Here is a 12,500-nt window from a genome sequence, read left to right as displayed (position 1 = left end):
CCATATCGACCGATATGTCGACCGACATGTCGGTGGAGTATCGGTCGATATGTCGACCGACATGTCGGTCGCATATCAGTCGATACGTCGACCGACACTCGTCCGATGAGTTGACCATTCATTGTCGGCGGAATATCGGTCGACTGTCGGTGGTTTATCGGTCGACTGTCTTCTCATATAAGCCAGAAGCTTAGACTGTCAGTGTAAGATATATAAGCTATAAGCATTTCACCCTTTTTTGGTCAACCTCAAAAATTTCTGAGGGCTTTAAGTGCGGATCAGGTGCCGCAATTTCAGTAGTTGTTAAGCAAGACACACAAGTGAAATACTGCCAGACACACAAAATATGTCCTGCTCCCGTCTTGTCTTGTAGCTCAGTCGGTAGAGCAACGGTGATCTAATCCGGAGGTCGTCGGTTCGATTCCCACCTGGGTCAGAGATTTTTCTCTGTCCTTGGGTGTTGCATAAGAAGTTCCTGATGCTGTCGATCAGAGAACGTTCTTCATCCATCACATGCACACAGTAGCGTTCAGGCCTCACTTCAGTGAGCTCTTTCCATACACACAAAATACAGATGACAGGAGAGAGGATAAGGACGATGAAGGATAACAAGGTGCTGGAATAGAACAGATGAAAGACAAACAACTCTTGAAATTGCCCATGCATTGCACTGATGTTTTTGCTTTTTTTTTTTTATTGTTACATTACCTTGCCTGTGGGAGGGGTACTGCACGACTTAAATTTTGGAAGAGTTACGCAAGCATTTTACAAAAGAATCATGATAAAAAATAAAAATAAAAACGAATTCACGTCTAAGCAACACTCTCCCCCATAGGGGCTTTTCAGCCACAACGTGAAAAATAATCATGAATAAAATCACGTGGAAAATCATCATTGGGCTCGATTGATTTTTGGTTCGCTTTTGTGCGATTGACTACAACGGATTTATGCTAAAAAGCCTCTGAGAAGCCGGGAGTAGATCAGGGATTTCTGCGCTGCTCGGCAGAAATTCTAACCTTGGTTAAATTACGTCTGGGACGCAAGCTACATTCACCAAAACGCAAGCAGCAGTGAAGTATCGGTGGAACCTCGGTAGGCTATCGGTCGACATATCGAGCGATACTCGATCAATGGATCGGTCAACATATCGACCGATATGTCGACCGACGTATCGGCCGACATATCGACCGATAGACTACCGATATGTCGGTCGATATGTCGACCGACATATCTCGGTTGACATATCGGCCGAGTGTCGGTCGATACGTCGGCCGAGTGTCGGTCGATACGTCGACCGCCATGTCGGTCGAGTATCGGTCGATATGTCGACCGATATGTCGGTCGAGGGGTGCACAAAATACACATGATCCTGTTGCTTTATAGACACCTGAAAAATTCAGGATTCCAACCGATGCCCTCTGCAATGTCACTGCAACACTCTTCCAACTGAGCTATGAAGCCACTCAGTTGGGAGCAGGTCAATTTTCTTGGCTCATTTTGATCCTGTAAAGGCCTCAATGAATGAAATGAAATGAATGTATATTTGAAGTATGGGTTATAGACATTCATTTCATTTCATTTCATTCGAGTCCTTCATGGAACAAATGAGCCCATCAAATTGACCTGCTCCCAACTGGTGTGGCTTCATAAGCTTGCACCGGCATTGTAGAGGGCATGGGTTGGAATCCCCGTTGGAGCCACCTGAATTTTTTGTGTCTATAAAGCGACAATTGCTTAGATTATCCAGGTAAGTGCGGGGATTGCTTCTATCATTTGTCTATAACCTGCACTTAAAATATACATTCATTTCATTTCAGTTATGCAAAACTTGCCCGTTGAGTAGAATACCCCACTTGTTAATTTTATTTTCTTGGTATACGGGGAGTATTGTGTAAACCAAGAAATTACATTGACATTAGGGGCAATTCAAAAGGGTCGTAATTAATAAGTATGTATTGACCCCAAAAGATTGGAAATTCTGGTGCCCGTTTCTCGAAAGTTCCAAAAATATTTTTGGGCTCGAAAAGCCATTTGTGAAACTGCCAACCGCTTGTTTTGGAAAGCCAATCTTTTAAAATGTTTTTAAGGTAACAAAAAGAAAAAGGACTTTGAAGTTTGATGACTTTAATCCTCTCCGTTCTTGAGATACAAAAGGAATTGTGACACCCGAAAATGGCCCGCAAAGTTTTGGGACATTTGAGAAACAGGCCCCAGGAGAGGGACCTGTATCTTAAGTGCCACAATAATATTTGAGTTAAAGAGCTACACTGTACACATTTTAATAATTATTAGACTCATTCAGAGTGTGATTTTTATATTGTATGTTAATAAATCTCACTAAATGAACATTGTTTATTAGGAAACAATGGCTCTGCCCTTGTGGAAGTGTTGGTTGGTAGATCATCTTGGAGTTCTGAGGAACAGTATCAGGTAACAAATGTTAGTTTTCAGTGGAATAGGAGGGACATTATTATTTTTAATATTGTTTCTTGCTCTTGCACAAGAGTTCTGTACTATGTTTTGCAGTAAGATACATCCATTTTTTCCCCATTCTGCATTAGTTCATTTGATTGCCTTACTTCTTGTGGCAAAAAAGTGTATAGGGGGAGGGATGCATTGGTGGTGGTTAAGTCTGCTCAGCGACTTCCCCCAAGCTTGTTGGCTGCATTGCCTTTTGACAATGCTAACCTGCTAACCGATACAGTACTCTTCTCCGATCCAGCATGTGCTGTTTCGCATTCAGCTTGTAGTGCTGCAGAGATAAGTGAGGTTCCTTTGTCACACAATCGTCGGAAGTTGACAGGCTAACTTAATACGAGGCAGTGCTCCCCCATTAACACCAACTGGAGTCGGTGTTTGCTCATATCTAGTAATTAGCTCACAAACAGTTATAAGGAATACAGGCATTAATTACGTATTATATTATAGCACTGTAGTTTTTCCACTACTTGGAAACATGCATAGGGGCTGTTTAGAATGAAGAGGGAATAGCCTTGAAGAAGGACCATCTTTATGGCATCTGTAGTCAGCTCACATTGGGGAAAAAATCAATTACGCTTTGATATGGCCGAAAGACCAGAAGATCCTTTGTAGAGCTACATGTGGGATGATCCTCACACTGTATAAATTAAAGTACCTTCAGTCACAAGATCTTAAAACTAGTTGGGAGGCACAATACTAATTATCGCGGCTAATCGCCGTCGCAAGTACAGCAATGATGCAGCTCAACAAGGTCGAACCAAAAGCGTACTATGGTGCCGCTGGTTGCCGCTATACGATCCATGTGTGACCTTGGAGCACAGCTTACAGCCAGCTGGAATCAGCTGTATGTTGTTTTTTTGTTAAGGGGGGAAAACCGGAGAACCCGGAGAAAAACCCTCGAAGCAGAGAAGAGAACCAACACAAACTCAACCCACTTATGGCAGCGGGTCAGGGAATCGAACCTGGGCCACATTAGTGGGAGGCGAATGCTCTCACCGCTGCTCCATCCCTGCTCCCTAGTTACCTCTTTAGGGAAGACCACTAACCCTCAAGCTGAAATTCAGCCTTATATGTACATGTTCTAGTGTTTCCCATCTAAAAAAGGTATTTAAGTACAATGTAATGTCACTTTATTTAACGTCAGTAGTTCCTTCAGCTACGAGGCTAGTATCAATGGAAGCTGATGGTGCTTTCTTCCCCCCTGTCTCTATCAGTGCTCCATTTTATGAGTATTTAAAGCTAAAGCTCTTTATGGGTCAGAGGAAAGTCGAAACAGATGTAGAAGTCCCCGGGGATCGAGTTGGGGACCTCTTGCTCCGAAAGCCTTGCACTAAACCATCTGAGCTATGCCTGCTCCCATCTCTTCGGATCTCTCTGGTGTGTTTTCCAGAGTTCTCTTGCAAATGACTGCCATTTCAGTTTCACCCATTATCAGATTCTGTGATGTTATCTGGATGCTTTTAGTGAGTGCAAAGGTACAGTAGTTACTAAGTTTACATAAACTATCTTTTAGGTGCTTCTTGTGGCTTCGTCTTTTATGAGTCCAGCTGAGAGCAAATCATTCACCAACACAAATAGAGTCAGAATGTTTGGTAAGTAAGTGAAAATGTATACCGGTAAATAGAATTCAAAACTTTTTAAACCTCAATTTACCTTTTTTGGGCTTTAGCAGGGTAGACATTAACTACAGAAAGACAATACATGTACATGTATGAGCTGTATCAGATTTCACATCAAGGTAGTAAAGGAATGGAAAGGAGAAAACGTAATGATTCTTACCAGAGGAAAAGACTTGGCCAAAAAGGATAGCCATGAATTTATGAGAAGTTACCATAGCAACAGTTTCTGAAGTTAACCTATTGACCCATCAGGCGCCCTAGGAGGCCCCCAGTTGATGAGAAAAATCAGCTGGCGTTAGACAGAGTAAAATCTATTACAGTCTGTAAGTCTGGCTCAGAGGAGTCAATGGGTTAATGGAGGGGATATAGGTTTTGACTGTTTAACTCATTGACCCCTCAGGTGCAAGTGTACACTATTTATGAGTCATGAGTCAATGATTAAAATTGCTTATTTTCACTTTCAAATTTCGCGGGCACAGCCATCTTGAATAATAATTATTGTGACATGTTATGGTTGCCCTATTGTTCTAATACAAAGAGCGATTGTCTAATAACAATAGGGCAACCGTAAGACATCACAATTATTCAAGATGGCGGTGCCCATGAAATTTGAAAACAAAAATAGGCGATTCTAAAACTTATTTATTTCGGATACAATCACTTTCTTTGAGAATACTTTATACTGACTTGATTGTAACGGTTATTTCCTGTGATTTAAAATTATTTTTTGCTGAAGTAGAGGTTCCCTTTAAGAGGTGACCCTTCAAGCCTTATTTGCTCCTTGAGAGTGAGACTTATAATAATAATATTATTTTTATTGTGTCTAATGCCAGACAATTTTACATGTCAAAGGGGGCCTCTTCGGGGTGAATGGGCTAACAGCATCTATATATATTGCTAGTGCTAATCACCCTTACTTGCAGTCGAGGACTGAATTGTGAAGGGCGCGGCTCACGACATCGGGCTGAAAGCATACAAAGGCACCTCTGGCTGCCGCTATACAGTCCATGTTTGATGTCGGAGCATAGCACCACAGCTAGATGTTAATTAGCTGTGAGTTGATTTTGATGAGGAAGGAAAACCAGTCTGAGAGTACCCGGAGAAAACCCCCGAGTCAGGTTGAGATAGACTGAAGGCCAGAATTGAACCCCGGCTCGCAGTGGTGGGAGGCCCTATAGATAACCACTAAGCCACCCTGACTATGTCCACTTTAATAATTTTGAGCGGAGGGTGTAAACTGCAGGTTGCAGGTGGCAGGTTGCAGGTGGCAGGTTGAAGGTTGCAGGTTAGAGTTGCAGGTCACTGTTTTTCATCAAAGCTCAAACAACCCAAAACTTTACTAATGCTAACATTATAGGCCTAAAAAAACAATGTTAGCCTAAGATTAGTATTTTTGTAAAGGTTTTGGTGGTGTCAGTTATGGAAAAACAATGACCTGCCACCTGCACTTTACACGCTCCGAATTTTGACTCTGGTTCATAATGAGTAGGTACATAGATATTCACTTAATGTTTTGGGCATTCTTCTGATCTTCCTGAAGAAGGTTTGGTTTTAAAAATGAAGTGGCATTAAAAAATATTTCCAATATTTTAATTTCATAATGAAAACTGCAGGTCCTGACAAACTGTCCAAGCCCGTTGCAGCACAAAAGTGGGATCGAATTAAACTAGTTTGTACCCAACCATTCAATAAGGTACATAAACTGTCATTACTAGTAAGAGTAGAAACATTTTACCGAGGAGCATCTAATGGCTTATTTGCAGTAATTGCTAGTAACAGAATAATAAGGTGGTTGTCAACACCTCTGAAGTTGTGAATTTTACACAACGCTTAACTTTTAAAAGTGGATCCAAAGTTCCAGTCTACATGTTCATGTGTGCATTTAATTGTTTCATTATAATTGTGTACTGTGTTTTGATAAACTGACAAACTGTCCAAGCCAGTCGCTGCACAAAAGTGGGATCAAATCAAACTAGTTTGTACATGTGTGCATTTAATTTTTTGATATAATTTGTGTACCGTGTTTTGTAAATTTTTCATTTGTTCTTTAATATTATTCATGTCAAATTGTTATTTTTTATTCTTTAAAGTGCAGAGTGTTGTAATCCCTTTGTTTTGATATCCCGCAGAATGAACAATATGGTCTGTCTTTTATAAACCTCCATTCTCCTCCCGAAGATACATGTGATGACCCAGAGAAGGTGGATGCAACTCCGTCTATTCCAGTAAGCACACAGGCTTAGCTAAACTTAAGGATTCAAGGTTTTTGCAAATACAAATGTTTCCCAGTTTTTCCTAATTTGTACCCTTTAGATATTACACAAATTATTGTATTTTCATATTTGCTAGCAGTTTTCAATGCGTTTATCATCGGACTCTATGTCAAGTACAACGAAACAGGGCAAGCTAAATCAGCCATTTTGTTGACAAAACTCACCAAATTTTATAACCATCACCAAGCAACGAACTAGACAGTAGCATTTCAGTAATAAGGAAAACAATCCTATTTGATTGAGTAATTTGGTCCTCTGTATTGATATGGTAAGAATACAGTTTAATGTCTTGAGATGCTACATTCAGGAAAGATCTGCAAGGTAACATATCTGTGGGCATATGGTGGTGTAGTAGTCAGTGTGCGAGACTCCTGAGTCCTAATGCCAGGGTTCTTCTTTAGACAAGGAGCTTTACTCCACATAGTTTCTCTCCACTCAGTGCAATAAAATTTAATATAAGATACTGGCAACATACTGCTGGTGGACTAACCTGTGATGGACTTGCATCCTGTCCAGAGGGGAGTAATAATAATCTCAGTCATTTTGTGCTTCCTGAAAGCAGAGTAAGCTATGGTCAACCGAGCCCTAGGCGGTTCTGTGTAAATTAACCACATTGGTATTTATTACCATGGCAAACCATAGTAAAATGCAGATCTCTGGCTCATATTGTATCAATCACTTACTTTTCTTGAAGTGGTCATGAAGCCACTGGCCGGTGGTCCTTTTCTTACAGCAAGGTGAAACTCTGGAATGACCTTGGTGCAGATATCGAATTCATCCAGGATGTGAAGGTCTTCAGAACGCAAATTTCAAAGATACGTTTTTCTGACTGATTCATGGACTAAACTTAACATTTTAACCGTTTTTTCATAAATTTATTCTAGCATCTTTTTTCTGATAGTTTTTGTTTATTTTTGTAATTAAGTAGTTGTTGTAACTGAAAAACCCTTTTTAGGGAGTTTGCAATAAAGCATGTATGTCATAGGTACTATTTTATTTATTGAAGGCGTCTTCAAAGAGACTTGGCCGTTTCATTTTGAAAGATGACAGTGACGGCGAGGAGAAGAAAAGAATGTCTTCTGGAAGTCTTTTCTTTAGCAAGCTACATAAGAAAGCCTCGCCTTCCCCCATGTCCATGGCTGCTGAAGTAAGAGCTGCCTCAACTGCTTCTAGTTCATCAAATGACAGAAAGGAGAGCACTGCGAGCAATTCACATGACGCAAGACATCCGATGGCTAGAGACAGACAGCCAGTTGCAAAAGGTGGGCAATCAACTATGCGAGACAGATGTACAGTGGCAAATGATAAAGCTGAAAAAACTGGTGTGAAAGCTCAAGCCTCTCCAAAATGTGTTGAAAAAGAGGTGCAGAGAAGGATGAGTGAGGTAGGTTTGCTACTGTTGCTCTGTTTGTTGCCAAAGTCTGACTGTCAATCTGACAGTGGAAGAGTACAACAGCAAAAGTCCTATGCTATTTCCCCATTCACCATGATTGCCTCTTTGTGTGAGACTTTTTAGTTGCAGCAAAACCATTAGGAGAAATATAATCTTGCCTCTTGAAAGTCCAACAATAATAATAATTTTGTAGATGTCATTGTGTGATTACAAAGAAATTATTTCAAGAGTGTTCTTAAGGCCAGAATTTTAATCCATAACCACCCCGCAGTAATCCAATGTGCTATCTAATGAGCCAACTGTTAACTGGCCTTAGCCTTGCATCTTTTTTCTGTAATTTTTCTAAGTAGAGAAAATTGTGGACACTACCTGACATACGTATCAGTCCTAGTGGTATGACTAAACAATGGACACATATGGACCTCTAGTTCCACGAGTCTCCTACAGTTCAGTCCAGGTAGCACTTGTGGTTTTGCTTGAGATTGCATCGCTAGTCAAACCAGTGTTAAAACGGCCAACATTTGCAAAAACGTAACCCTTCCTTGTACTTGTACACATTCATTGCCGTCAAAATTGACATCTTTAATTCCCACGACCTGCTCCCGCCTGAGCTTGTAGCCCAGTCGGTAGAGCAGCGTTGATCTACCTGAAGGTCTTGGGTTCAATTCTCTCCCTGGTCAGAGTTTTTCTCTGTCCTTGTGTGGGCCCAATTCCATTAGTAGGGCTAATGCTCACATGGTTTACATGGGTAGAAAAGTAGCACTTCACATTACCCTCCATAGTTAACATTTCAACGTTGTGTTTTGTATGTCCAGATTAGGTACGTTTTGTCAGTCAATTTTAGTTCAAAGGCAGCACTTTGATCCGGCTGAGGTTCGAACCTGCAACCTCCTTCATGACAGCCCGATGCTCAACCAACTGAGCCATTGGTGCGCAGTGCGATCATATTATGCTTGATACCATATTAATGCTTTATTTGCTAGGGTTCGAAACGGAAGTTTGAAGATTCACCCAAGGAAAAAGGGAAAGGAAGATCACCTCCACCAACAAAGAGAAAACGAGGTATTGATTCCACCAGATGGGTTTTTTTGTATTGGCCTCCAAAATGCAAGTCTCCCTAATTCAATGAAATAGGGATGTCAGTTTGCTTTGACGTTAAAAACATCAACGTCCACTGTAAAAACTATGGTCCCTTTATTATAACCTTTTCCCTCCCAAGGGAGACTTGTAGATTTTACTTGAACGACACTTGATTTTACTTCTGTGAATGGGCACCGATTAATATGTAAAACGGTTAAGTTAAAAGTCTAAAGGAAGAACCTACCTTTTTTATAAGGTCAAGAACAATAGACTGAGCTCTCAGCTTGTGAGGACATGTATCTATAGACCGATTGCATAAATGGCAGCCAAAAATGTATTCTTTTGTTTATGTGCTTATTAGAATCACTAGCCTCGCTCTCGAACGACATTACTATTGTATTTTGTCCATGCAAACGAGGCTAGTGAGTCTAATTAGCACATAAACAAAAGAAAACGTTTTTGGCCGCCATTTATGCAATCGGTCTATAGATACATGTCCTCACAAGCTGAGAGCTCAGTCTATTGTTCGTGACCTTATAAAAAAGGTAGGTTCTTCCTTTAGACTTTTAACTTAACCGTTTGAACATGAATGCAACAATGTTATTCAGCTGGGAGAGGCAGCCAGTTGGCTGTTTACGGGTATCATCATCGTCATTGTGATCATCATTATCTGTTCTCGTGATTGATCAATTATCTGTTCTGATAGAGCAGTTTTCAAATGACTGTCGAAAGTAATTACGCGATTGCTATTGCCACGCCTAGTGATTGGTTTAAAAATCTTGCGCCAATTTATCAACCAATGAGAAAGAAAACCAAATCCAATGGTGACTTGCACGTGGGATTTTTCCCGCGCTTCAAGCAAGTTACTTGGAATGGCTACGAATTTGGATTGCTTCATTGTGCAGTTTGCACCTGCTATGATTGGTCGAAGTAATTACTTTGGTATTTGTTTTACGACACTCAATGGACCATATTCGTATTCTCAGTATTGGAGTGGAACTACCTTGCAATGGAGGCTCATGCGGGGGAATATATATAGAGGATATTACACGGTGGCGAGAAGATATGAATTTTATGTTCGAGTGGCAAGAACAATATCTCACGAGTGAGCGAAGCGAACGAGTGAGATATTGTTCTTGCCACGAGAACATAAAATTCATATCTTCGAGCCAACGTGTAATGTTCTTTTTATTATATGGAGACTAAATATTGATAAATTCCGATTTTATTGTGTTTCAAAGTAGTCAAGTTTTACAAATACGGCTAGGCTTTATAAAAAAGGCGGGGAAAAAAAAGGCGGGAATCGTGACGTCATTGAACGATACGACACTCACAAAGGTGACATACGGAAAATACGCCACTCGGGTCCCGGATGTAGTGGCGTATGGAATCTACGAGTGGTTTAGTTCCCAGTAAAACACTCTCCTCCATATAATAATAAAAAGTATTTGCATTTGAAAAGATTCTCCCGCATAAGCCTCCATTGCATGCTAGTTCCAGTCCAATACTGAGAATACGAAAATGGTCTATTGAAAACAGCACCATGATAGGCCAATACTCGATTTCATTGTATTCCTTGACATTTGATTGGTTACTAGAAAGCTTAATTTTTTAAAAAAAATTGGACCTCAGTTGAAGTTATCCTCGCACATATATATCTGGGCAATTTAAGCAATTGTCTCTTATAGACAACTGACAAATTCAGTTGGCTCCAACCGGATTCGAAGAGATGTTCTGGCTACTGCAACGAAAACGTCAGTCCAAAATATAACTTAGCGCTATCGCAAATATTTTGCGATTATTCCGTCTTGTTCACTTTGTACAATACAGGCGAACTATCCAGTAGCTGAATGGGTACGAACGGTTTTAAAGTCAAAACAGAAAATGACTGTTTCATTGTTATATGCTCACGTTGTCGTCAAGACTTAAAATCTGGTGATTTTACGTTGTTGTTTGTGGAGTACGGCAAAGAAATGCACGGAAATTCGTACTGCACGTGCAGCACGAGTATTTTTTCCTTTTTTAACCGATCATATTCTTGCTTTGTGGTGTTGCCGTAGCCGTAGCCGTCGTCTTTGCTTAAACTCTCTAATTGCTTGAATTGTCCAGATAAGTTTGAGGATCACTTCAATTTTTCGTCTGTAATCCGCAACTCAAATACACGTTTCTTTTATTCAAAATTGGGGCTCGACCAAAAATCAAAGAAAAATCCATGTGCTGGCAATATTAGATTTAAAGCGCGTTGAACCATTCCTCAGAGCATCATTATACTCAGAGCTAAACAGGTTTATTTCTTTCATTGGTGAAACCACTTTTTGGTGTTCTATTTTGTCTATGAAGGGGTTGGTTTCTAAAAAACTGTGGTGCTGCGTCGGTGGTGAGTGTAACGTGAAAATTTGGTTTTATCAAACGAGTTGGTAGACTATAGGGAAATTAATCATCGTAAGAAAAATTTGCGAGTTGACGTCTGGAGTGCTCGAAACATCAGCTCACAAATATTTCTAGCGGTGGTTAATTTATCTTTATCAACGCGTTTGGTGAAAACGAATTTCTGTTTTCTGTTAAGCTGTTCTGTGTAGGCTGTTAGTGCTTCCTTCGTTCTTCTTCCTCTGTTAGTTTTTCATTTGATGATGGGTATTCAAAGCTTGAGCTGTGATCATGAGAAAAAAAGCCCCCGGCAGAAAGGACCTTGACGTCTAACAGGACCATGTGGACACAACCGACGCATCATAGCTTACCAAAGCATACCAAAGCTTAGAAACCCGCACAATATCAACTCATCTGTGTCTGATTCTCACTTCTTAAGTGTATTGCCAGCAAAAACAAACATCGCTGTGGCTTTTGCACCAATATAAAATAGAGTACAAATAGCTTACAATTTGAATATCATTTCTTTTATTCTTATGCACAGGGTCACCAACTCGTGATGATGGTGCTGCAGTACCAATGCATGAAATCATGGTGAGTCGATTTCTTGATCACATGACCTAGCACACGCCTTCGGGGTTCAGAGCTGGCGTAGTGGTGAGAGCACTCGCTTCCCACCAATGTGACTCGGGTTTGATTCCCAGACTCGGCTTCATATGTGGGTTGAGTTGGTTGGTTCTCTACTCTGCAACGAGAGGTTTTCTCCGGGTACTCCGCTTTTCCCCTCTCCTCAAAAACCAACACTTAAGATCACTCGGATCCCATGAAACATCTTTACAAGCGTTCCATACTTCGCTTTCCGTTTTCTATGTGACCGTTGATCGCCCTTTTAGATTAACTCTGAATCATGCTTGGATCAATAAGTACGTCCTCGTGTTTAATTAAAGGTAGGCGTGAGTATCGTTGAAGCGCGCAAGGACAAATCCCTGCCGCCCTTCGCTCACTCACGCTTTGCGATTTACTCTCGTCTCAGGTTCTAAATTGTCAATCGTGTTTTTATTTAATTCTTTAATTTTGTTTTTGATTACACTTGTTATAACAGTTTCATAGTGTCAACACCGCAAACTGTCTATTTTCCCTTCAATAAACAGAAAGACGTTGTCTTTGTTCTAAGTGGGTTTGTGAATCCCGAGCGAGGTAATCTCCGCGACAAAGCTTTGCAGATGGGAGCGCAGTACAAGCAAGACTGGAGCAAAGGGTGTACACATCTTATGTGAGTAACACCTG

The 12,500-nt window shown here is 40.7% G+C and overlaps 1 protein-coding gene across 1 annotated transcript in view; it reads left to right on the top strand.

Annotated features, from left to right (window-relative positions):
• Positions 1–12,500, top strand: part of LOC138030845 (DNA repair protein XRCC1-like) — a 36,655-nt gene that overhangs the window by 3,784 nt on the left and 20,371 nt on the right. The window contains exons 4-11 of the mRNA XM_068878709.1: positions 2,360–2,430; positions 3,995–4,073; positions 5,714–5,793; positions 6,230–6,325; positions 7,380–7,757; positions 8,750–8,828; positions 11,758–11,807; positions 12,365–12,486. Of these exons, the coding sequence (XP_068734810.1) occupies positions 2,360–2,430; positions 3,995–4,073; positions 5,714–5,793; positions 6,230–6,325; positions 7,380–7,757; positions 8,750–8,828; positions 11,758–11,807; positions 12,365–12,486 (955 nt within the window). The remainder of the gene's footprint in view (positions 1–2,359; positions 2,431–3,994; positions 4,074–5,713; positions 5,794–6,229; positions 6,326–7,379; positions 7,758–8,749; positions 8,829–11,757; positions 11,808–12,364; positions 12,487–12,500) is intronic.

Source organism: Montipora capricornis, chromosome 13 (assembly GCF_036669925.1).
Source record: "Montipora capricornis isolate CH-2021 chromosome 13, ASM3666992v2, whole genome shotgun sequence".
NCBI lineage: Eukaryota > Metazoa > Cnidaria > Anthozoa > Scleractinia > Acroporidae > Montipora > Montipora capricornis.
Note: the sequence above shows the minus strand (reverse complement) of the source record. Positions and strands in the feature narration are given on the sequence as shown.